Source organism: Sarcophilus harrisii, chromosome 2 (assembly GCF_902635505.1).
Source record: "Sarcophilus harrisii chromosome 2, mSarHar1.11, whole genome shotgun sequence".
In the NCBI taxonomy this organism is placed as follows: Eukaryota; Metazoa; Chordata; class Mammalia; order Dasyuromorphia; family Dasyuridae; genus Sarcophilus; species Sarcophilus harrisii.
Window position 1 is genome coordinate 489,286,681 of NC_045427.1, and position 27,255 is coordinate 489,313,935.

General features: G+C 36.6%; 1 protein-coding gene across 6 annotated transcripts in view; it reads left to right on the forward strand.

Annotated features, from left to right (window-relative positions):
* Nucleotides 1–4,477: 4,477 nt before the first annotated feature.
* Nucleotides 4,478–27,255, forward strand: part of SEC16A (SEC16 homolog A, endoplasmic reticulum export factor) — a 51,278-nt gene continuing 28,500 nt past the window's right edge. For 4 of the 6 annotated variants that reach the window (XM_012554026.3, XM_023494343.2, XM_031954942.1 and 1 more), the window contains exons 1-10: nt 4,479–4,716; nt 11,749–15,531; nt 17,279–17,415; nt 20,306–20,403; nt 23,279–23,405; nt 24,423–24,615; nt 25,115–25,289; nt 26,314–26,456; nt 26,859–26,920; nt 27,026–27,164. In XM_012554026.3, coding sequence (XP_012409480.1) covers nt 11,824–15,531; nt 17,279–17,415; nt 20,306–20,403; nt 23,279–23,405; nt 24,423–24,615; nt 25,115–25,289; nt 26,314–26,456; nt 26,859–26,920; nt 27,026–27,164 — 4,782 coding nt within the window. In that variant the 5' untranslated portion in view covers nt 4,479–4,716; nt 11,749–11,823. Of the gene's footprint in view, nt 4,717–11,748; nt 15,532–17,278; nt 17,416–20,305; nt 20,404–23,278; nt 23,406–24,422; nt 24,616–25,114; nt 25,290–26,313; nt 26,457–26,858; nt 26,921–27,025; nt 27,165–27,255 lie in introns of all 6 variants that reach the window. The other 2 variants (XM_023494347.2, XM_012554028.3) reach the window with 2 other exon arrangements.

A 27,255-nucleotide genomic window follows, 5' to 3' on the forward strand; every position in this document is an offset into this window, starting at 1 on the left:
TATGAATCACATTGGGAGAGAAAAATGTGAACAAAAGGGAAAAACCATTGGAGAAAGAGAAAAAAAAAAAAAGTGAACATAGCATGTATTGATTTACATTCAATCTCTATAGTTCATTTTCTGGATGCAGAATAGCTCCACCCAAAGTCTATTGGGACTATCTTGGAAAAAATAAAGAAATCTAAAACTCTTTACTAAATATACATGAATAGAGCACAATCAGTTGCCAGATATTATTGGTAGACGTGGCAGACTTAAAAGATTGTTTTTTTCATGTTAAAAAGATTTTTTTAAAAAAAAGAATAAAGGAGACAACATTCCAAATTAAACTGAGGGTTTTTCTTTTTATAGTTTCTGTCCTCTTATAGTATATTGGCTACTGAGTCATACAGAAACATTTGGCTATTGGTTCTATCTAGGTCCTCATTCCTTTCCACCAAAATGGTCAGTCCCTGATGGCTTTTTCTTACCCCCTCACTCAGGTTCCATGGAGGCAATGGCCAGTCGTGCTATTTGGAGAGCTCTCTCATTAAGAAAATCAACCTGTTATCTTTCAAGCACCAATTAATAGAGATCTATACAGAATCAGGACTGGAAGAGACCTTAGAAAACAGTTAGTCTAAACCTCTTATTTTAAGACAGTAGAATCTGAGGCCTGGCCTAGCTAGGAGGAAGTGATTTATCAAAGGTTACACAATAAATGAGTTATTAAAGTTTCCTTTGGAGATTCTTCAAAACAATCAGTAAATGAACTAGAACTTATTATGTATCTATTTAAGGTTCAGGGTTGTGATGGGCAACAGAGTGCCAGGACTGGAGTTAGGTAGACCTGAACTGAAATCTGGCTTCAGCCATTTACTAGCTATGTGACCCTGGACAAGTTACTTAACTACTTTGTCACAGTTTCATCATCTATATAATAGGGATGATAATAGCACCTCCCCTCCTTCCCCCTTAGCTGTAAGGACGAGATGAGATAATTGTAAAACACTTAGCATAGTGCCTGGAACATAACAGGTGCTACATACATTAACTGTGTGAACAGAGAAAGATAAACTTTTCATATCTATTCCCTGAACCCTCCCCCCGCCCCCCAAAAAAATTACAACCCATCCTTATTATATAAGACATAACACCAGATAAATTTAGGGGCAGTCTCAGATGAAAGGCACTAGGATTAAGGAGAATTGGAAAGGGCTTCTTGCAGAAGGTAGGACTTTAGTTGAGACTTGAGGGAAACGGTAAAGCTTTCTAGGCAGCCAGTAAAAAGTTCAGTATAGGTCAGTGTCATTGGATTGTAGAGTACATGGAGCAAAGTAAGGTCTAAGAAGACTGGCAAGATAGGAAAGGGCCATGTTATGAAGGGCTTTAAGAACCAAACAGGGGATTTGATATTTGTTCATTGGAAGAAACAGGAAGTCATTTGAGTTTAGTGAATGGGGTGATGGGGGGGGGGGGGGGGGAGAAGAGGTCAGACCTGTATTTCAGAAAGATCAGTTTCACATGTAAGTGGAAAATGGACTGCAGTGAGTTCCTTCCTGAGGTAGGAAGACTAATCAGAAGGCTATTGCATAGGAGATATGCTCATATTTACTTAGAGAGGAATTGTAACCAGCTGCAAATTCCCTTTCAAACTAAGAATTTTTTTGATTCTGTGCAAAAGCATGAAGCTTTTACCAGGAAACAAAATCATTTTTCTACCTTTGTTTGCTACCTCCTGATAACTTCAAGGATTCCAAAAAGCCTTCTCGATAGATACATTGGCTTCTCTCCTCTCTGAATTTCTGGAGTACTTAGACTACCTCCTACTACATTTGGTCATCTTGTTGAGGTCTAGATTTGGGGTACCTAAAAGAAATTAGGGTTTAGTTGAGGTCTAATGGCAGGTTTGGGGTACAGGGAGTCAAATGGAGCTCCCCTGCAACCCCCTGGATTCGGTGCAAGGATACGGCGGTAAATGAGGTCTAGTAGTGACAAGAATCCCCATTAAAAGCATTTGTTGGTCCGAGAGCTAGATTGATAAAAGAGGTTTATTATAGGGTTTGGAAGTAAGGAGATAGGTGAAGGTAAACATAAGGAGGGCACCGGGCAGAGGGTCCAGTGGACAGAGGGTCCTCACATGGCGACCATGTTTGGAATCTCTGCAAAGAGGAGGTCCCAGCGTCTCCCTTTTATAATGGGAGATTTAGCTCGAGGGGCTTTTGGGTGTAGTCCCAAAATTGGCTCAGATCGGGGTGGGGCTGGGACAAGTCCGGATCTTCTATTGGAATTCAAAGGGACCAGGATTTGTGAGTCAAAGGGCAATTACATTCACTAGAGGGGTTTGGGAATCAAAGATAGGAATCCTTCCCACATCATTCCTCCCCTCAAGCAGTTGGAACTTCATTTAATTCATTTAAGGAAAAATACATGGGACAACGTCTCTTATTGAGACAGAATTGAAGATTTTCTCCTTCCAGGATTTTCCAAGTTCGGGGGTCCCCTCTTCAATCTCATCATGTTTTATATTATCATTTAATTGTGTTCCATGAATAGTAGCCCTGTCTCTCCTGCAAGACTATAATCTCCTCAGAGCACAAGTTTGAAATAGTGGAAAGAATAAGACTGGGCAGAGAGCAGAGACTTGGGTTCAAGTGCTGGTACATTTACTAGTCTTTTGGCTTTGGGTAACCGCAATCACTCTGGGCCTCATTTTCCCCATGTGTAACAGAGGAATAATAATACACTATTCACCCCAGCCAAGTTATGACAAGAGAATTAATTTTTCTTCTTGCTTTCGTGGCATCTGGCTCAGGCTAGGCACCACCTTAATTGTTCAAATAATGACGTGTTGAATTAAAATGGAAAAGATCCCTTAATGTAAATATTAACTTACCAGAGATGACAGTTTGCTACATTATCAGATCTATTTAAACTTTTCAAAAACAAACAAAAGAACTTTTTAAAGATCCCAAACAAAGTGAAATAGCTCTATTTGATCATGTTAATTCAAAAAGGAAAGGGGAACAAATGACAAAACTAATTTTTTTTGACTTAATGTCTTAGTCATTGTTGCAAAGTAGGAGGTGCTCTGACAATCGTCTAAAGAAAAGAACCAAACAGCATTAGTAGCATTTGAGGTTTGATGAAATGATGCAATCAATCATCTACTGAGATCAAGCTTGCAAAACTGTTCCCTATTCTAAAACTCCAACAGTAAAGTTATTGTAGCGACTCCCACACCTTTCTCAATTCCTGTTTTCTAGATCGTTGCACCTCTAAGGTCATCAGACGCAACCTCTTCATTTCACAGATGAGGTGACTGTGACCTAGAGAGATTAAAGGCAGATTAAATTCAACCTAAAGCAAAGGTTGGCCGAAGGCATTGCTGTTGATAAGCGTCAAGAACGGATTTTCTTTTGATTGCCTTTCATCTGTTCTGTCTATCCCCGTCCTTGACCTCATCCTAAAGACAAAGGAAGCATTGCATTTGCACTCAGAAGTCCTAGGTTCAAATGCTGCCTTTGCTTATTTTATTTATTTTGGGCAAATCACTTCATTTCCTCATTTTCCTCAATGGTAAAAGAAAGGTTTGGAGAAGCTGGTTTCCGGGGTCTCTTATCGCTCCCGAGCTGCGATCCAACGAAAACATACGCGTTTCTCGGTAGTGAGACTGGAACTTCGGAGCTCAGGGAAACTAAGCCAACTGAGAACAAGCTTGCGCGAGGAACCAAGCGAGGCTAAGCCGAGCCTTCCCAAGTCTTGGACGCGGACGCCGGCTGTTTGCGCATGTGTCAGAAAAACCGGCCAGCGTCCCCAGCCTCTCCTACCCAAGTCACTAAGTCCCTTTTTTTTTTTTTTTTTTTACTGTTTCTTTTTTTTTTTTTTTAATAGCCTTTTATTTACAGGATATATACATGGGTAACTTTACAGCATTAACAATTGCCAAACCTCTTGTTCCAATTTTTCACCTCTTACTCCCCCACCCCTCCCTAGATGGCAGGATGACCAGTAGATGTTAAATACATTAAAATATAAATTAGATACACAATAAGTATACCTGACCAAAACATTATTTTGCCGTACAAAAAGAATCAGACTCTGAATTATTGTACAATTAGCCTGTGAAGGAAATCAAAAATGCAGGCGAGTCACTAAGTTCCTAGAGCCCTGGACAAAAAAAAAAAGGGAAAAAGCCGAACTAGAGCGCACGCGCACTTAACCCTCCCCGCTTCGGATCTCTTCGTAGTCGACGGAAAGAGCCGAATCTTCCTGGCGAAGGGCACAGGAACCAACTTTCAAGGAAGATTTTCCACATCGACCCGTGGGTGAAGAACCTTACTCCCTCACGCATCTCACTCTACAAAGAGAACTTGGATAGCTTTTCCCCGACAAGAAATCACTCGCGCTTCCGCAAAGACCGGGACGCCGGCGTCGGGGGCGGGACAAAGCGGGGTCACGCCGTGACGTAAGGGTCGGACACGTCGGCGGCGGCGGCGGCCGAGGCAACCGGAGCCGGATGTGCCAAGATGGCTGCAGCGGCTGTGGGGTCTGCGCTGGGGGGTGCCCGAGCCGCTGTTGCCACCGTTGCCACCACCGCCGCCGCCGCCTTTCCCCGCGGCTGCTGAGAGGAGCGGGCGGGCGGGCGGGCGGGCGAACTCTCGGGGAACGGCGGTGCGGCCTTCCCGCGGCGGGCTTGGGGGACTGGGGAGCCCGGCCCGACCAGGACTTTGTCAGGTAAGCAGGGGGTGGGGAGAGGGGGTCGGCGGGGAAGGGGCCAACTCCGGTCCCAAGTGGGGCGCGCCGCAAGCGCTGGGCGTCTCCAACTTCTCCAGCCCTTCCTTTAGAGCCTGCCGCTGCTGCCGCCTCCGGGGAGCCTTCCCGGACTTGGGAAGAGCCGAGCGGAGGGGAAGGGGAACCCTCAAACGGGTTTGGAATCATTAGAGCCGATTCCATTTAAGTGGCTTGCACGGCAATCGCCTTATGACTGCGCCAGTTTCCTCTGCTCCCCCAGCCTCAGTTTCTCTGCCTGTAAAATGAGAGAACTGAAACCGGATGAACCTCAAGAGTCCTTGTAGCTCGGCATCCTGTGATTGCTAGGGGGCATTCCAGCCTTGACATCCCAGGATTCCAATCCCGGAACAGGGAGCCCCTGCGGAAGCCCTCCCCACGCCTGCCCCCTGCCCTCCTCCCCCGAATGCTCGAGCCCCCCCAAGCAGCGTTCTTGCAGTGCTGGAGGCAGGAGGATCCCGGCACTTGGATGCCAGCCCTTTTTCAGCACCCGGTGGCTCTGGTCTCTCGGGGAAGCAGCTTCATGCAATCCAAGTCCCTTGGATCGTGGAGACGGGAAGAGCTTTGGGGCATCCCGATCCTTTCACTACCTGTGTCTTTCTTGAGTCCGTTTTTGTTCAGTTAAGTGCCTACTATGTGTAAAGTTCTTTCTCTGGGCCTCAGTTTCCATATCCGTAAAGGGAAAGATGGTAATAGAGAATCTCTGAGATCCCTTCCAACTCCTAAATTTTGCGGTGCTGCGGAAGATCACCCATTCCATCGCCATCGACTGGGACAGGGAGGAAGTGAGGCCTTGAGGGAGCAAGTGTCTTACCTACAGTCACGTAAAGTGACAGATTCATGTTTAGAAAGCTGATCTTGTGACTCCCAACTGGTATCTTTCTGACAGCATTAACTTTTTTTTAATGACTCTTGCTTCTTGTATATTCTTTTCTTGTACGTTGTCTTACAAGTAATAGTTTTTCCAGACGGTGATGAGACTTACTAGTAGTGGCCAATCAGTCTCATTTAAGAATTAAGCACTTACTATGTATTCAATACCTTACAATAATAGCAGGGGGAGGGAGTGGTGGGTGCAACAAATAAAGGCAAAACCAAGATTAATTTCCTCAAAGATCTTACGTTTTAATGAAGGAGATGGTATGCAAATAATTCCATACATACTAGATATAAATAAAATGGAATGCTATCTCAGAGAAATAAGTAGCACCATGGAAGACTAAGTATGGCCTTCTGCTGAAGGTGGGGTTTAATGTGAGTCTTGAAGGAAGCCAGGAAAGCAAAGAAGCAGAGGCAAAGAAATGGGAGACAGACAGGACAAAGCACAAAATCAGGGGACAGATAGTTCTCTTTAAGGAAATGTAAATAGGCCAGTGCAACTGGACCATAGAGAGAAGACCATAGACAGGTAGTAAGCAGCCAGGTTGTAAAGTTCTGTGATTGCTAAACCAAGGACTTTAAATTTGATTCTGAAGGTAAGAGGGAGCCACTGGAATTTGTTGAATAGAAGGTATATATGACATGGTCATATATTTGCTTTAGGAAAATCACTTGACATTTTGAGTAGAGGCTGGATTGGAACCAGGAGGCCAATTAGAAGGCTTTTGCAATAATTCAGGTGAGAGATGATGAGGGCCGGCCTCTAGGGTGCTGGCTGTGTGATTAGAGAGAATGAACGCATAATAAGTATCAAAAGTAAAACTCGGGTTTCCTAAAGTCCAGCACTAATTAATTTCTCTATTCTATGTTTCTCCGGTGTTTCCGATTAGTATTAGCTTTTATTGTGGTTTATTCTCCCCTTTTCTCCCTCTTCATACTGTGAGAACCAAGCCTCATCCAAAAAAAAAAAAAGTCCAAAGGAAGTGTTACAAATGTTATTCCCTTTTTTTAAAAATAAGAAAGCTGATGAGAAGTTTGGGGGATTTAGAGTAAGACTTGGGCTGATATATTGGCCCTGCCACTTATTACTATGTGCCCTTGGGAAGTCTGAGCTAATGGTTTCCTATCTCCAAAATGAGAGAATTACATTTAATGACTCTTAAAATTTCTTACAACTGGAAATCCTATGATCCTATGAAGAGCCTATTGTATACATAGAATTGTACTAGTTGCTAGCTAAGATACAAAGTTCAGGCCTGGTTCCTACCCTTAAAAGTGTTTATAGTTTAGTAATATAGTACAAGCACAGATAAAATAATAGACAATAAACAGATACAAAACAGTGTTGAGTGAGGACTAAGTGGAGAGGTTATTGATTAGTTTGCCAGGGAAGGATACATACAATTTAAAGGATGCATTGAAATTCACCAGCCTGAGAGGTAGGGAGCATATTCCAGGTATAAGAAATGGAATAGGCACACAGAGGATTAAGAAGGCTTATTTTGGGGATGATTTGGTCTACTTGGTTGGAGGGCAGTGTGCTCACAGTGGACTAGCATAAGATAAGGACTAAAGAGTAAGGTGGTGCCATATTATGGAGAGCTTGAAATGCCAGGTCAAGGAAACCACTGAAAAAACTTAGTTTATTTTTCAGAGATAACAGTTGGGGTATTACCTCTGTGAGCTTATTGGTATTTTTCAGAGTTAACAGTTGCATAATCCCTGTGACTCTGGTCATTTTCAGAGTTTGACACTGCCAGGTTAAGGAATTTGAACGGAAATGACTTCCAGTCATAGAGCTAAAGGCAGACCTAGATTAGAGCTCAGTTTTCCTGAATCCTAGTTTAGGGCTCTTTTTTTGAAGTTTCTGTGAATTTCTGGGCTTAAGAATTGAATTGATTTGTTTTGCTGATCCAAAGGAAAAGTTACCTTTAGAATCAATTGGGTATCAATTGGGGAAGGTATTTTGGGTAAGGATACTATTGTAGAAACAGGTGGTAGAAAAATTCACCAAACTGAGGCAGGGAGCAAATTACAGCTATATAGGGAAAGATTTTGAGAAGGGCAGGGGCGTGTGTGATGATTTTAGAGATGGGAAAGAATTTGAGGGCAGGTATGTAAATCCTGTAATTGCTTGCCAACAACTATCCTATCTCCTTGTTGAGCTTGGAACTCAGTGGCAATCCTGTTATACAACTAAGTCCTTTAGGACCTTTATTTTGGTATGATTATTGAGGATTTATACTTTAATATCAAAGACTCAATTATTAATCAACTTAATGGAGGGATGTGCTGCTGAAGATAAAACAAGGTTTGAGAATTTTAGTATAGAACATCTTAGCATAACTTTGCTTAACTTACAGCTTGTACTTTTCAAACTACTTGGTGGAGTTTGAGCTGTTGGAGACTTTTCACATATAATAGATGTAATGTCATGACTAGTTGAATGTGGGCCACAGGTCATAAAAACATCCCAGAGCTGAGTTGAAATTAAAAAGATTTGGGTTGTTTCTTTACTGTAAGCTAAGTTAACAATATCTTGAGCCTTGAACAAGCTAAACTTTTATAGAGTCTTTGGAATCTTTTTAACTGTATTCTGTGTACTCGTTTGTTTTTTTTTTTTTAAGATTCAAATTCACTTCTTAAAAGAAATCTGAATCCCTTTAGTAAGAGAAACTGCAGCATTCTGATTAATAGTCTCTTTGGTCTCTATTCTGAGATGCTTCAATAGGTGAATATTTTGTTCCTTTTCTAGATGAGAAAGGGTTTTCCTTAGGTATGGTTTTATTAGGCATTTACTCTTAGATATGATAGGAACTTTTTTTTTTCCAGAGAAAGTATATTCCAAAGAAAGTATGTGGCCAGTATATTCCTACAGGGGAAATTGCAATTGTATTTTTAAAAGTTTATTATAAGAGGAATTGGGATTTAAGTTCTCCCTTTTTTTCTGAAAATATCCACAGTAGAAACTTGGTGTCTGAACACTTTGTTAGAAGGCACTTTGAGATCAGTTGATATAGTATTATACTTTTAAATTTTAAACTGCTTATTAGATTGGATATCTATTGCTAGTTGACTTTTCTTTTAATTAAATATGTATGACTGAGGATGTTAGAACATTTATCTTGTAATGTTGCTGGATAGTAAATAAATCAACTTAGAGTCATTTGGTATGTGAGTATTATTTTAGAATTATTTTTGTACATTTCAACTTTATCTTGACTTTGTCCACTACTTTTTATTATTCCATCTTTGGTAATGAGGACAGTGTCATTGCAAAAGAAGTCAAAAGGCAAAATGCTTTATGCCTTTTGTTGACTGCATTACCTCAGCAATTCTATTACAAACAGCATTTCTTTAAATTCCACTGAAAAGTCTTTTAAAAATAAGGTAGCTTATAAATTAGTCCTTGATTCTGTTAAAAACCTTTCAAAAATAGAAAAAAATCTTTGAATTTTTTATAGGTAGGTGGGTTGGTTTTTTCCTAAGTGTATTTGATAGAATATGGGGTTTCCTTGATACTTAAATTTAAATGCTGATAGCCTAAAACATTTTTAAGAGCACCTATTTTGTGAATCCTTTGTCTGGGTGATAGCAAGCATTTGTGCAAAAAATGGAGCTGTACTAGAATATTTAAAATATATACAATTCAGCTTAATTAATGAGATCAGTTTATGAATAATTTATCTGAAAGAAGATACGTTGATTTCTTTGAAACAGTCTTTTTGCCTTTATAAAGGGAAGTTGAGTTGAAGATTAGTAATTTTATTCAACGTAAAATTTCCTACTCAATAAAGTGACATACTTATTAGTAATTAATTATCTGGGTATGAGGATGCCTTGAAGTAGAATGTTCATATTAGAGGTGATTTGGGGTAAAGTTGAGTATTTTTAACTGTCATATTGCTAAAAAGATTATTGGGGGGGAAAACTTGTGGGCAGATAATTTTTTTAACTTCATAAAATATTTCTAAGCTATCATATCCTATAAAATTTGGAAGATTCCTGTCTTTTTTCCTCTCAATACCATTGTATTTTCCCAAATACATGTAAAGAAAAATTTTCAGCATTCATTTTTGTAAGATTTTATGTTCCAGTTTTTTTTTTTCTTCCTCTCTCCCTTATTTTCCCCCTCCTCAAGACAAGATTCCTGACTTATAAAAATCCAGTAAAGATGTAAGTGAAAACTTAAAAACCTCATAATGAAATTCAGGTAAGATTTGTCTTATAAGTTGGCAGTTGAGTTTTTGACCTTAGGAGCCTGGGATTCAGGTGAATCTTCATATTTATAGACTCAGACAGCTACCCCTTGTTCACTTATTTTTCCTAGACTGGTGAAATGAAGGTCTAAGAAAGAAATCTCTGGGGACAAAGCTCCTCTTAACAAAGACAGACACTGAGAAAGTGGGATGAAGCCCTAATTCTGCATACAGAGATATAGTTTTGAAGAGGCAGAGTGATGAAGGAATCTTTCTCCTGGAGCACATTTTCTCTGTCCTATCTCTTATGTTTAATACTAGTAACAAAATATACTGGGAAGCTCCTTGGGAACAGGGATTGTCTTTTGTCTTTCTTTGTATCCCCAGCACATAGGAAGTACTTAGTACCTGAGAAAGATTCTTCATTTGTTCTACCATCAAGCAATATAAAGCTCAATTGTAGGTTTTTTTATTTGCTTTGATATGGTTCTTCTAGCTTAGCTTGAAATAAATCAATCAACAAGCATTTATTTACCTCCTACTATATATCAGACTAGGTGTTAAGTGCTGTGAGTAAAATGAACTGTATAAAGGAAGTAGAGGACTTACCAGAATCAGTATTTAGGAAAGCTGAGTAAGGACATGGACTAAAGATGATATGACAAATAGTAAAAGATCAAAATTATGTGATAATAAAAGTTTTTACCTAAGGGGCTCTGTTTTTTTGATGAGATAAACTATTTAAAAAACCCAAAAGGAAGAGGCAGCTAGGTGGTGCAGTGAATATAGAGAATTAGCTCTATATTCTTGCAGGAGGATCTGAGTTCAAATCTGGTCTCAGACACTTAACAGCTCCTAGCTGTGTGACCCTAGGCAAGTCACTTAACCCCACTTGCCTCAGCAAAATAAAAAACAAAAACTCAAAAGGATGAATAAGTAGAAAATAAAGGCTTTGAGCTAAGTATGCAAACTAGTATTATACATGTGAGCAGTTGCTCACATAGATTGTTTCCATTTAGAACTTAATGTGTTGCGTATTATACAGATCTTTTTTTCCCTCACTATTTTCCATGCTGGCATGCTGCCAATTTTGAAATTTATAAATGGGACTTTAGGTTGATATTTAAATGGTGTATTAAAATTATGTTTGGTTTTTAGCTTATTTTAAAATAAGGGTTTTTATTTTAATCAGTGTTGCCTGAAATTATTTTGGCTGTTAAGATAAACTGTATGTTGGTACAGGATAGATTTAGAACCATCAATTATCCACTGATGCTGGTGGTACAGTATGTTGGACTTGGCATCAGAAATACCCGAGTTCATATCATGCCTTAAACTCTTAGTAGTTGTGTGACTAAGGGCAAGTTAATTAATTTTAGTTTTCCTCTGTTTTCTTATTTGTAAAATGAGGATAATAATACTAGGGTTGTCATATGTTAAAATTAGATATTTGTAAAGCAGTTTACAGAAATGTAAATGAAAGCTGATAAAAGCTATTATTAAAAGTATGAGACACTTTACATTATGGTATAAAGGACCTTTTAGTTGAAAAAATATTAAATTTATCCTATTTCCTTTTGTTTTTATAATGAAAAGCTTTCTGGTTGATATTTAGTTTTCTTTTCAAAGTAATTCTTAAGAATAGAAAAATCCCACACCATATGGTGATGTACTTTAGTTTTGGTGGTTCTCAACCTGTTGTTAAACAAATTAGATAAACTGTCATCTTGGTGAAAGTAATATGGAGTTAGTGATAAAGCATATGTAAAAAATTTTGTTAGTAGCAGGGTTGTGTTTTACTAAGTCCGTAAATAAATTAAAATCATTTTAAGAACTTTTTTATATCTTTGAATATACATTAGTCATAACTTTTTTTTTTTTTTTTAATTTCTTTTTCCAGCTTAAGGAGAACCTGTCTTCAGCTTCTTTGGGCAAAAAGCATCTGACTTGACAAGATTGACTTGGCAAGAAGCGAATGATGCAGCCACCACCTCAGACTGTTCCTTCTGGAACGGGAGGACCACCTCCTGTAGGAGGTCCTCGTAATATGTATTGGTCTCACAGCCCATACAGCAGGCGAGCTAATGCACCAGTGACTGCTGTAGCTGGCCCAGTGCAACCTGTAACAGATCCTTTTGCATTTGGCAGACAGACTCCACAAGGAACAGCATTAGGCAGTCCATCCAAAGGCAACTCATTTGTTATGCAAGGTCCTTCCCCACCAATGTTTTCTCAGCCATCTGGTATGCATGTACCTTATACCCATGCAGGGGACAATTCACAAGGACTTTATACATCTTTGTCTGGACCTGTATCACAACCTAGAGTAAATACTGACTCATTTACAAATGTATTGACTCCTGCTGTGCTACCTGGACATGTTATGAATAGTAGTGCAGAAACTCATCCAACTGCAGAACCTGGAATTCAGACTCCATCTGTTCCTTCACATTATAATCCTGGAGCAGGACTTGAAAATTCTTTTGGGGGACATCTTCAGAGTGGCGTGCCTCTGCCTTGTAGGCCACTAAGTCAGCAGCAAGATTCAAATGCTGGTGTTCCAGCCCCAACTACAACATCATTCTTTCCTCAATCTCATCAGCAAACTCCAGTTCAGTGGAGACCAGTTCAAGGAAGTCCACAGTCTTCAGTTCAGAATTATTCACCATATACCGAACCATCTCAGAGTGCAGTTCCTCTTGCTTCTGGTAGTTCTCATTTTCTTCCTCAAGCAAGTATGCATCAAGTTCCTGGACATCAACAACATGTTCCATTAGTTTCTACATCAGGACCCATCAGTGAAAGAAATGAGATAGTCCCTTCTCAGAATAATAACTACGCAGCAAATAACTTTCAGTCTGAAAATATGTTTAAACAAAATTCAGGAGTTAATAGTAGTTGGCCCAGTCAGGATTTTAGGCAGAATCTAGGAGTGAGTAAACAGCATTTACCAGACCCTGCTCTGCTTAATCCCATTGCTCAGGGAAATAGCTTAGAAAACCAACCACAGTATAGAACTGAAGCTGTAAGCAGTCACATACTCCCAGAAGCAAATTCAGGCACTATCACAATGTTTTTCAAAGGGGATGAAGCAGAAAATGAGGAAAATCTTTCATCAGAAAAAGCAGATGCTACTGTTAAATCTGACTTTGATGGTCTTCTACCAAATTCTGGACATGGAGGCCACCATCTTCCTCATCCTATGCAGGTTGGAACAAGTGTCCCTTTTCAGCCATCAGTTCCTAAAGGTTCAGCCAGTGAGTCTACTCAACAGGGAATAGAGGTCCAGCAATATTTTTCTCAATCTACAAGTAACCAACATGATAAACAAACCACTAAAAACTCTGACATTTATGTTAATGATGACAAGGCTTGTACTGTTAAAACTTGTGGTGCCGTTGGCTCACAGTATGAAAATATTGAGAACTTAGAATGCATTCAGAATCAAGAAGTTCTACCAAGTGAACCCCCAAATTTAAATCCTTCTCCAAATGATCAATTCAGATATGGACCAGGGCAGTCAGTTTCAAAGCACAGTATTGTAAGTTATGCTGAAGGAGGGCCAAATTTAGAGGCACCTGATTCAATACCTCATCCGGTTCGATCTGATAGTGTATCCTCTAATTATAGTAATATAAGTCATAGGAGTATTTCTAGTTCAGCAAGACCCCAAGAATCAGTCGGCACATTTATTCAGCAAGAAGTTGGGAAGCCTAATGATGAGACTTCAGATAGTTTCTTTAAGCAAATTGATTCTTCTCCTTTAGTAGGAGAAGCAAATGATAACATAAACAAGAATTATCATAGCAATCTCTCCCAGCCTCCAACTCCAAGCCCTCCTAAACCTACAGGAATATTTCAGACAAGTGCAAATAGTTCTTTTGAACCTGTAAGGTCCCACGGAGTTGGAGTAAAATCTATTGAGGCAGATCGAGCAAACATGATAGGCGAACTGAGAGAGAATCATTCCAAGCAGAACAATAGTAAACCAACTGTTACAGTACCAGCTGCATCACCAGGTAATTTAGAACAACCTCCAGACAACATGGAAACATTCTTTACCCCTCATGCACATCCTTTGCCTCTTACAACAACTGATGAAGCTGTTAATGTGCTTCCCCATGGTGGAGGAACACTTTTAGAAAATGTGTCCATGGCATCTGAGAAACGGCCTTCAAGGGCTCAAGGTGCCACTAAAAAGTGTGAGAGTCCTGCAACCACATTGTGGGCACAGAATGAACTACCTAACTTTGGAGGAAATGTCCTTCTTGCACCAGCTGCTCCTGCACTTTATGTACCTGCTAAAACACGGGTTTCTGAAATTATTCAACCTCCAGATGAGGGATTATCCAGTCTGCAACCATGTAAACCAGGCTCTATTCCTATACATCCCCCTCAGGATGTCAATGTGTCCTCTGAAAATCTTGAGAACCCTCCCAAAATGGGAGAAGAGGAGGCCCTTCAGTCTCAGGCAAGTTCTGGTTATGCAAGTTTATTGTCCTCACCACCCACTGAATCTTTACAGAATCAACCAATCTTGATTGCCCAGCCTAATCAGAGCTATAATTTGACCCAGCCCATTAATTTTTCTATGTCCTTATCTAATCAATTAAGTCATAATGAAAATAATCATTCTTGCAAAGATCCTGCAGTGGGGGACAAGTCTACCCCAAACAGTCAGCCTCTCTGTGCTGGTATACCTGGGGAAAGTATTCCTTTGTCTGTGACTCAAGCTACATCTTCTGTTAATTCACCATTACCTACCAATCATTCCCATACTAATTTTTTACAAGGTCCTGGTACCACTTCTGAAATGATTTCTAATCAATCTCCCAACTTACTAGTTCAACCACCATCTCATCAGATGCCACTTAACTTGGTTCCAGAAGGTCAAAAAAATGAGAATTCAGAAAGTTTAACTTCTGAATATGCTATTAAACCAGTGGTTAGTTTGCCTGCTTCCCCGGGAACTAATTTCCCTACTGGAAACACCAGTGTAATGTTAGTTCCACCAGTGAACAGCACCCTAATACCCCATGCTAATAAAGCAAATCTCACCAGTTATCAGGAAGAAACCTCTGGAGCCCTTGATTTTACACTGAACCGGACTTTGGAAAGTCACAGTATAGACAATTCTGTTCGAGCACATAATACATCACATTCTGGTGGTCCAACTTTTTCTCAACAACTCATCACTAATCATAAAAGTCTGTCTGGGCCTGAATTGCATGATAAAGAACATTTCTACCAACAGGTAACAAAAGATGTTCAGCATCAGATTGCCCTTGATAAATCCCAGTCAGAATCCTTACCTCCTCAGCAACAAGGGTCATCAGCTGCTCAGATGCCCAAGACAGCAGCATCTGATTCTTCAAACTCTGGAAATCAACCTGATTTGTTACCATCAGGAAGTTCATCCCAGCTGCTGAGCCAGGGTAAGGTGGAGCAGCAGCAGCAGCAGCTCTCACAGCCATGTAGTATTCCAACAACTTCAGCTCCCCCTGGTCATCCAGCTAGTCAGCAAGAGCCGCAATGGGCACCATCACAGACTGCTCATAATGCCTTCGGTCCACCTCAGAATGTGTCGGCTTATTACTATTATCGGCATCTTTATGATGCCTACCAACCTCAGTATCCACCACCCTATCCTTCAGATCCTAGAACAGCTTCCCTTTATTACCCGGTAAGTGTCAGCGCATTTTTATTTAACTATCTTTATAATTACCTTACTGTTCATAGTTTTTATTCTGATGTTTGGGCAAGGTACATATATTAATATTGAATTAGATGGTAGCAAGTATATAAATTTATGAAATCTTGCTTTAATTTTTATTATAAAGACCACTATAAGAAACTTTAGAAATAACTTGAATCATTTTAACATCATAGGATGGAAGTCCTATTAAACTAATTGGAATCATATTAAACTAATGGAGTCATAGTCTAGAAAAATGATAAAGTGTATACATTTTTCTTTAATATTGATTAAAATTAATAGGTAAGGCAAAAATAAAACCTGCTTCTTCTACACTTAGTATTGTTTCTTCAGTGCCTCAATGATTTATGATTTCATCATGTGTGGATTCTCTCCACTAATGTAAATTACAGCCTTAATATTATTATAAATTATATATATATATATACATTTATATGTAATATAAATTTATATTTATATTAATATACATTATAATAGATGGTCTTGATGACTTGCCATGGTTAAAAAAAAAAAAAATTCTCACTTGGTGACTAAGTTTCTCTGAACTTAACTAGTCTTTTCCTTAGACACACTCTCTCACGATCCCATATCTAAAGCTTTTTGAAGTCAATAGAACCTGCCTTTCTTAATGTAACCTTCAAGAATCTTGGATAACTTTTGGGCTACTTCCATGGAGGTGCTAGAGCTCATCTTCAGCTTAGGATGAAGGGATATTTGTAATGAAGATTTTGAAAAATCCCTCTGTTCAGACCCAAAATTAATTTATTTGCCTGATGAAGAAAATAAGCCTGAATAATAAAACTTTAGCTTCATAACCTTGGAGGTCATCAAGTTCAAGACCTTTCCTCTTACTAGTCCCCTTTACTCCTCCCCCACTCTGCCTTTTATAGATAAGGAACTTGGCTCAAGAGAGATGTGATTTCTAAGTCATAAAACTAGTTGGTGTCAAGACTGAAATGCAAATGCAGGTTTCTCTATTCCTAGTGTTATACTTTCCACAACCATGTATGACTTATTCAGAAAGAAAGAATTTGAGGTAGGGAGGAAAGATTTGGACATTTATGTATAAAGTCTTAGTCCAACTTTCTGATACAAATCTACAAATCTTCCTCTAAGATTCACTTCAAATCATTTCCTTTCCCTCTTGCCTGAGATTCTCACTCTATGAGTTATAATACTTAGTCACATGTTAATATGAATGGACTCATATAGAGAGAGAAGTTTGAGATTCTTTGACTTGCCTTGAAGAAACCATGTAAGAACATAATAATGTGTAACCAGTTGTCATAATTTTTAATTTAGTTCTAGAATATCCAGATAAGTAATATTGTTCATTTAGTTGCTGGAAAGATGTTATGCAATAGAGGTGACTAATAATTGGAATCATGGAATCTTAGAATTTTATAACTGCAGAAGAAGCCTAATAGTTCCATGTCAGGTTAACTACAAGTGGAGTTGGTCTGCTGCTTTGTTGGCAGTCTTTGAACAAAATTTATGTATTTAGTGAACATAAGTACTTCTTGTTGCTATTAGAAAAACTTCTACTGCTAGATATTTTATAAGTATCCCACTTTTTATGAGGGTTGTTCAAAAAACCAAATCCATTTTTACTGTTTAAGGAAAATTTTTAATTCAAACTGACTTTGCTGATTTATTTATCTAATGATGTTTATCTTGTAATTTTATGAACTTTATAAGACTTGCTCTTTCCTAGGAGGATGCCTATGGCCCATATGATCTTCGTTATAGAAATTATGATAAAAGTGCTGCTTATGCAGAAAACTACAGATATGCTGAGCCAGAGCGTCCAAGTTCCAGAGCTAGTCACTGCTCAGATCGACCATCTTCCAGGTTTGGAACTATAATTTAGTTTTTCGAGTTAAGATATCTGTTTTTAAATGGTTTTAGTTTAGTGATTTGGACAATTTATACATCTAGGCAGCTAACCTAAATGTCATAAATCGGCAAATGTAAATTTGCTATAAATATGCAAAATAGATTATAGGATTAACTCATACTTGACTTTAATATGCTAAGAACAATGTTTAACTATTCATTTAAAAATCACAAAAAATCATAGGGCCAGAAATTTAACTTTATATTCTATGTTGTGAACTGATAGAGCAGATTACTGGTTAGTAATCTCTGACCTCTACACTCCCCTTTTTTAAGGGAGTGATTTCCTTCATTTTAGAGAAATACTAAGGAAATTGCTTCTGCTGCTGCTTACTGCTACAGACAAATAATATCACGTAATTTCCCCAATACTAGAGGAGGTTCTGGAAAAAGTCTTGGAGAAGTCTTGGAAAAAGTGATAGAAGAAAATAAAGGGATACTTAAAAATTCTTCCTTTTATTTTTGGCAAATCTGGTCACCCAGGGCTCTTTATCAAGTCTCAAGAGCAAGTCTTCCTTTTTGGGAGGGAAGGGAAGAGAGAGAAAGCAAAGAGGAGCTTACATCCATTCCTCCTTAAAATGGAAGTGATTTTAGTAACTATGTTGATCTGTTTTCCTATTGAGAACATGGATTTTCTCTTATTCTTTCTGAGTAATTATTGCTGAAATGATATTAGTTTTTACTTGCAGTTCTGAATAGACTAATAATATTGACACTATGTGTCTTTGTGTGTAATAAAAAGATTACAAATTAGAGAGAATTTTAAATTTGTATACTTATTATATAAATACAAAATTCTATTATATAACTATATATATGTGTATTCTAAATAAACTCTTTGTGTATTTATATAAATAAACTCTGTGACTTCAAATAGAAAAAATAGCATCTGTGAATTCTATTCTAAATTCCGATACGTGCTGGAAGATAAAATCTTCTTAAATTGCTTCCTTTAGAAATTAATGTCCTTGAAAGAGGAATCTTTTGTTTCCTTTGCAGTAGCTCCTTTTTGTTTTTGCCTTATTCTTTCCTTAACTTATAGTTTTTGTCCTATCTATTCCTGATATTTAACACATAAATTTAATCTGCATCCTAGCCAATCTTCTTTTTTTTTTTTCCTGAAGCAAAATAGCATTGACTATGGATAACTTACTTAAATATTAGACTTCAGTTGGTAGTAATAGTATTAATTTTCAATAACTGATTGGACCATCCCATCCAGTAGTAACACTTCATTTAATGAGGATCTATCTCATTAGTCTATTAGATTTTACTGTGTATCTGTTTTAGAACTACCTCTGTTCTATTTTTACTTCTGTAAGATTTTAAGGCTATAAAATTAAGGAGTTGAATTACATGACCTGTCACATTTCTTTCAGCTTAGATTTTATAAAATCTATGAAAGTGGTTTTACATTGTGGAGAGTAGATTTCTTTTGAAATGGAGAACAATTTTGCTTCCTTTTTAATTTCTACTATAATTGGTGGCCAGAATGGAAAAAGTAGTATGAATATATGGATACTGTTAATTATATTTAAATTGTCTTTCCATCATCAAATCCTGTATTTCTGATTGCTCAGTGTCAGAAGTATTATTGGGCTTTAAGTAGATATTATTACAGAAAAGGTTTAAATTTGTATTTTGCTTTCTGGATATAAAAGTTCTCTGTGATGCTGAGAAACCTAATCATTAATGAAGTAATGACATTAATATATGTTTTAATAGAATTTTGTATTACATAGTGAATCTTATAAATATTTTACCTGAAAAAGAAAAACTTTCTCCTTGCTTTGCTTGTCTGTTTACCTGCTTTGTATGGCTAATTTTTTGTAAGATACACATCTAAATATTTTTAAATCACAGTCTTTATAAAAACACAATGACAATTTTCCCTTTTAAAAAAAGTCCTCTTGCAAAGCTTTTAAATGTAGAACACTGTTCTGAACACTCTTTTCTGTAGATTTCTACCTTGCCATGTAGAAAGCATAGAAACTTTACATGCTGAAATCTAAAGCAAATGGGAACTTTTTTGAATTCTTTAGAGGTTGGAGAGACAAGGAAGGTTAGGCAGATAAGGTCCTTCTAGTCTTTCCAGTTTTCTCTCTGCTTAGTGGTCTATAGATTAACATAAGTATTAATTACAAGAAGCTGAAGATGGAAATGATATTGAAAAAAAAAAAACACACTTAACAAAGTAAAGGTGAAAGAAACTGAGACTGCTTTTGTAACGGTAACCATGATTTATTCCCCTCTTATGATTATAAGTTTTTAGGAATTTAGTATTTCATTTTGACAGCTCTTTAGGGCGACTCTCACTGTTGTCCTTACTCTATTCCTTTAAAATATACATACACACAGAGTATGTTACATTATTGCCATTGGGATACATTCTAGGCTCATTGTAACTCGAGTATCAAAATCAAAACCTGACCTGGATTGTGAATATTCCTTTATTACGTGATTTGATCTAATCTAAATGAAACTGTACATGGCAAAAGAGTGAGGATTTTCCTATAACTGAAACTTATATATTTATATGTACCAGAGTACTTGCTTTTATGGTAGGATAGAGTCCAAAGAGGTAAATTTAGTATAAACTAAAATTCTATCAGAAGTACAACAGGGGACATTATATCTTAAAGGAATTCTTGTGATGAAGTTGAATCAGTAATGTTTTGGGAGTTTAGTAGAGTTGCATCAGCATCCTTGTTCTATATGTCATAATTAATGTTATTTAGATAGATTTAATTTCTCTCTTGTTGATTTGAGCACAGTTTGCCTTAACTGATATCTTTCCATGCTTTAAGAAAAAAATATTAATAGTACCATATTTAATGTTTTTCAGACAAGGGTATCCTGAAACGTATTATGCTTCCAAAGGTGGATGGAGCAGCCAGAGTGATTACTATGCAAATTATTATTCCGGCCAGTATGATTATGGAGGTATATATAGAAAGTATCACAGTATTTTAACAATTCCTTTTTAACAGAGGGTAGAGTAATTATTGTCCAAAGATAAGTAATATTCCAAGAGATTACTAAGCAATGCTAATTGGAATGATTGTGTTTGAAATTTTCTAATTTGTTATATTCTCTTTTAAGTTTTGAGTCAGTAAAAGAGTTAATTTAAAGTGGCATCTGTAAATGAAGAAAGTAATTGTATATGATGAAAAGGCCTGGGTTCAGATCCTGGCTATAATAAATTGGTTTTTTGTTTGTTTTTTGCTGAGGCAGTTGGGGTTAAGTGACTTGCCCAGGGTCAAGCAGCTAGAAAGCATTAAATGTCTGAGAGTGGATTTGAATTCATATCCTCCTGACTTCAGGACCAGTGCTCTATCCAGTGTGCCATCTAGCTGTTCCCATAATAAATAATTGTATAACCATCAGCAAATTACTTAGCCTGTCCAAGCCTCTGAAAAATGGGAGAAATTTTTATACACACATAAATATCATATATGTGTATGTGTGTGCGCATGTGTGTTTGTGTTCTTACATAGAGAGATCTGTCTCTAATTTTACTTTATATTTACATTTTAGCAAATGTATCTTAAATAAAGCATTAATGTACTTAAGTAACTTTAGCAATTATATTTGTTAGTCTGTTGATAGTTGTAAACATTCTGGACTCTTATGTGTGCTTTCCCAGATCTAATTGTTTATCTCTTCTCTTCTCCCAGTGTTCCAGTTAAAGATAGTGGAAAATGCTAATATGGCTTTTAACTGTGCTTGTCATCATTTTAGTTTTGATTGCTCTTTTAGTATAGTCAACCTTGGTTAGATTTTCTGTGATTCCCAGAGGTCCTTTATTATTATTAGTTTATTTTGCTCTCAGCTAAGCTCTGTATATACATCTGGAATTGGTTCATTTTGTTTTATTGGAGAAAACACAAATATATGTGTTATTTTTAGTGTTTGTGTGACCCTGGGCAAGTCACTTAACCCCAATTGCCTCAGCCAAAAAAAAAAAAAGGAAAAAAAGGCATCTGTTAAGTACTTAATGTGCTAGGCAGTATGCTAAGCTTTTGGGAATCCACATACAAAGCAGATAATACTCTTGCCTTCAAGGAACTTACATTCTAATAGGGAGAGACTACATTTAAGGGGAATGGTTGAAATCTAGGCTGTTAGTGGAGTCTTTAGAGTCTTCTTTTATTTTTGAAGACAACCATGATCTTAGGGTGGTGATGTTATAACATGTAAATGAATTGGATTTAAGTGAGGGAGAGCTGTGTAAAATTGTGGTCTCACTTTCTTCTCTGGAGTCATTTGGGCCCAGTGGCAAGATATAGATCAAGATCACTAGAAATGGCCCTGGATGCAGGGGGAGCCATGGGATACTAGGATGATGAATATGGATGACTTCTGGATTCTTTCCAGAAGCAAAGGTAGTATTGCTTTTCCTAGAGGAAAACTTGATAGAAGTTGGTGTTATATATATGTATATATATATATATATGTATATAGCAACTTGGCACTCTATTCCCCCCCCCCCCCCCCCCGCCTTTTTTTAACAATAGTTTTTTTATTTTCAAAATATATGTAAAGATAGTTTCCAACATTCACCTTTGCAAACCTTCCCCCCGACAGTAAGTAATCCAATATATGTTAAACATGTACAATTCTTCTATACAAATTTCCACATTTATTATGCAGCATAAGAAAAATCAAATCAAAAAAGGGGGGAAAATGAGAAAAAGCAAGCAAACAAGAAAAAAAGGTGAAAATATTGTTGTGATCTATATTCACTCCTATCCCATCTTTTTGTTTAACTTCTTCTAAGCCTTTTGAATGAAGTATATTCTTTTTTTTTTTTTTTTTTTTTTTAATTTAATAGCCTTTTATTTACAGGATATATACATGGGTAACTCTACAGCATTAACAATTGCCAAACCTCTTGTTCCAATTTTTCACCTCTTACCCCCCCACCCCCTCCCCCAAATGGCAGGATGACCAGTAGATGTTAAATATATTAAAATATAACTTAGATACACAATAAGTATACATGACCAAAACATTATTTTGCTGTACAAAAAGAATCAGACTCTGAATTATTGTACAATTAGCTTGTGAAGGAAATCAAAAATGCAGGTGTGCATAAATATAGGGATTGGGAATTCAATGTAATGGTTTTTAGTCATCTCCCAGAGTTCTTTTTCTGGGTATAGCTAGTTCAGTTCATTACTGCTCCATTAGAAATGATTTGGTTGATCTTGTTGCTGAGGATGGCCTGATCCATCAGAACTGGTCATCATCTAGTATTGTTGTTGAAGTATATAATGATCTCCTGGTCCTGCTGAATGAAGTATATTCTTAAAGAACCATATTCTAGTCATCAACCCCTTCCACCAAACTACATTTGATAAAAAGTCAAATTTGTCTCCATTTGAATAGTATCTCTAGTTCACTATTGATTTGTTACCCCATGCTCATCTTTATGTAGGCATTTGAGGCTATCTGCATAGTTGCTGACTCCCTTTCTTAAATATTTTCTTCTATAAATCTCTGTATTTGCTATTTATTGCTATTTCTACATTATAGCTACTCTATTATTCTCTGGTGGGTGGATGAAGACAGTTCTCTTTCTATTTTTCAAAGCCTTCTCATTAGCTGTATAAGACTTGAGGCATTGTATATTTTTATTTGCCATTTATTTATTTTATTTTGCCATTAGTTACAGAAGATTCTATAGAAGATTCCTTTCTTGTTCTTAAACCTTGTTTATTTCCAAATCTGCCTCTGTCTTATGAAGCTCTTGCTTTTAACTGACTACAGTAATGAAAATTGCCTCTCTCTAAAGGCCTTTATTTTGTATTTGTAGACACAAATCGCTGGGAACGGTATCAATATGATCCCAGATTTAGAGATCCCAGGAGCTATGACCGAAGGTATTGGTATGATACTGAACATGATCATTATAGGAAAGAAGCATATCCGTATGGTGACAGGTCAGTGGAATGAACTTTATATACAGTGTTTAAAGAAAAGTGTTTTTGCAATATTGTCCAAAATTGTGCAAAGAATTTAAGATAACATTTGATTGTTATTATAACATTAGTTTAAAGAAAGGTTATTCTTGATATGTTTATAGCTTTAAGAGGCTATCATAATGATACTTATTTCAAAACTTGAATTTAGATAGATGAAATATGCTTCCTTACAAGTTTTTGGAGTATTTGGGTATCTCATTATGCTCTTTTTAGTCATCAGTTTACTTTTGTAGTTATGTACTTTCTATCTTAAAGACTTTATGCATTTAAAAATATTTTGATAGTTTTTTTTAACCAGTCATTTCCCACTATACTCAATAGAAACCTCCTTTGTAATAAAATTAGTTAACCCAAACTAATTAATAGCGACTATGTGTACATGCACACACACACACATATACCCTCTAACAGAATATATAACAGTCCTCACTTATAGTCTCCCACCTTTGCTGAGAGCAGAGAATTCTATTTCATCTTCTCTTCTCTGGGACCAAGATTGATCATTGCATTTAATGTGCTCAATTGCCTTTTCTTTTTAACATTATTGTAGTGATTGCTTGTGTTCTCTTGCTTTCTTCATTCTGCATCAGTTCTTATATGTTTTACCATGTTCCTCTAGAGTCCTCTTGTTCATTCTTATGCTGTGAACATGTTCAATTACATTCATATAAAATGATTTTTTCCATCATTCCCCAATCAATAAGTATCCACTTTGTTTCTTATTTGACAGAAAGGGCAATGAATTATTTTCATTTATGTCATTATATCCCAGAATGTGTCTGTCAGATAGGTGCTTAATAAATTCTTGTTGCTTACTTGATGACTATGAATATTTTGGTATATTTCAAATATACTAGATTTTTCTTTTGCTATTTTCCCTGTAATAGGATCCTTCTCCCTCACCTCTTTGAATTTCCAGCATATACTTTCCTTTATTTCAAAGTGAAATGCCTTTGATTTCATTGCTCCCTCCAGACCTGAAAAATATGATGATCATTGGAGGTATGATCCTCGTTTCACTGGAAGTTTTGATGATGAACCAGAACCTCACAGAGATGTTTATGATGATGATAGGCGTAGTATTCATAGTGAGCATTCTGCCCACAGTCTCCATAGTACCCACAGTCTACAGAGCCGCCAGAGCAGCTTCAGCTCACGTTCTCATCAAGTGAGTTTTTATTGAAGTTTTGTGTTTTGATAGCTTATTTACTCTTTAACCTAGGACATGACACTGATGTAGCTTAATATTGAATGAACCTTTGATATCTCTTTTCTACTTAAGTGTTCCTATTTCTCATCATAATAAATGTAGTATTTCTAATTTTAGGCCTTATTTACTGTGTAGCTCTCTATATAAAGTAAATAAGTTCTAGTGCATTGTTAAATTATGGTTCTTTTAAAAAGAATTTCAGTCTGAATTTAGCTAATGTCGAACAAATCTTTACTATGAGCAAGATTTTTGGACCGATTTGTATGTATACATGTATATTTTTTTAAAGGATCTCACAGAAACAGTATCAGTCTTGTTAAAAACAGTTAGTAATTCCAGTAATTTATAATACTTCTATCTACTAGTTATAAAAGTGATAATTGCATAGTTTATTACAAAATTTGTGACATCTAACTTTTCTCCTTTTTTCTTTAAAACAAACAAAAAAATCCACCAGAGCCAGATTTATAGAAACAATGATGTAACTGCTAATTCATATGAACGCCCGGCTCCACCAGGCTCCCTTCATGGAGATTATTCCTATGGTGTTTATGGTAATAATTTCAGTGGTGCACAGGGTTTTACAGATTATGGCTACCCTGCAGAAACAGGATGGCCAACTTCAGAACAAGGTATGTATGTCATAAACAGTCTTTTAGACCAATGGACACTCCCTTTGTATATATCTCTCCCTTCTACCACTTATACCATTTGTATATACCTCTATCTCTATACCTTGACATTTTGTCCAAACTTAAGGATTAATGTCTAGAATTTTTCACCAAAAAAAAAAATCTATCCTCTGTGCAGTATTTAGTTTTATCCCAGCTAACCTTCTCTCAAAAGAACAAAATAACTAAAATTACTGAGTACTTTTCACTGTAGCTGAGGTTACAATTACAAGGTATATCACTTAAAATCAAAGATGTCAACTCTTAATATTTCTTTGCAACTGTAGCATTTTTAAACACCCAGTACTTTTAAAATTGCATTTCTTTCCTAATACTTCACATTGGAGCTCATTTACTATGAAAAAACATTAGCAAAATATTATCAGGACAGATTGTCTCACTTTATTGATCTTTATCTAGGTGTGACAATTGGGGTTAAGTGACTTGCCTAGGGTCACATACTTAGAAAGTGTTAAGGATATGAGGTCAGTCAGGTCCTCCTAACTTCAGGGCCAGTGCTGTATCCACTGTGCCATCTAGCTGCCCCATATTATATTGTTCAAAAGAACATATTTCATTATTTGAAGCAATAATGATTTTTGATATTTTAATTAGATTCTTTAATTATATGAACACAATGGAGTATGTTTGTAAGAAATTATAACTATAGATTATGATATAGTCAGTATATATTATGATATAATAGATTTTTAAATGACTAACAAGAGAAAATACTTAGAAAGTTTTAGAATTTTTATGAGATCTTATTTTTTCAAACAATGTATTTTAATATTATTTTTAAATAAGATCTTTTAGAACTATTACCCATGTTGTATTTGAAATTTAATTGGCCATGATCATGTTCTACGCATGTATACACTGTATTTTCACACTAGAAATATAAAATATTCATCCATCCAGTTGAGAAAATTTAAAGTAAATAGTTATCAAACCAAATTTTCTTTTTCTTTTCTTTAAAACATAGTTCCATCAAGACCAACTACACCTGAGAAATTTTCAGTGCCTCATGTCTGTGGAAGATTTGGCCCTGGAGGCCATCTTATTAAAGTGCTTCCAAACTTGCCTTCTGAAGGACAGCCAGCTTTGGTTGAAATACACAGCATGGAGGTAATCACACGTCATATGAAAAATAATAGCCAGTGAATTACTGCCATGAAATGGGAAGCTAGGGAAAATATTTACATTTCCTTGAAACTTCTATTTTTAGACTTCTTAATGACTGCTATTAGAACATAGTTTTAAGTATTTAAAAATATAGGATGGTAGATGGAACTTTTACTGTTCTTTCTCACTGTTGTACTGAATAATCTAATTCCATCATAGTTTTACATTGTGTCTAAAAGCAAAAAACTCTTACCTTCCTTACTAACAATATGCAGAGAACCAGACAGCATTTCCAATTTAATTAAAATACATTTTTGGTCAAAATGGATGTCATCTTTATTCACAATGTGCATTTCCACATCATGCAGACAGGACACTGATGTTTACTTATGTATTTTGATCTAGACTATGTTGCAACATACTTCTGAACAGGAAGAGATGAGATCCTTCCCTGGACCTCTTGCTAAGTATGTATCTTAGTAATGTTTTTAATAATGCTTTTATGGCACCGCATATTGTATTCTTTCTGTTACATTCAGTAACTTTTTATTTTTGTTACTATTTTTTCTCAGAGATGATACCCATAAAGTGGATGTTATAAATTTTGCTCAGAATAAAGCTACAGAATGTTTGCGGAATGAAAATCTAATTGATAAAGAATCTGCAGGTCTTCTTTGGGATTTTATCGTACTATTATGCAGACAGAATGGGGTATGTATCTTATTGTTAGTCTTTGCTTTGAAAAGCATTTAAAGAATTTTGAAGTTGTGATCATTGGTTTATTACGTTGAGTAGTTGTAGC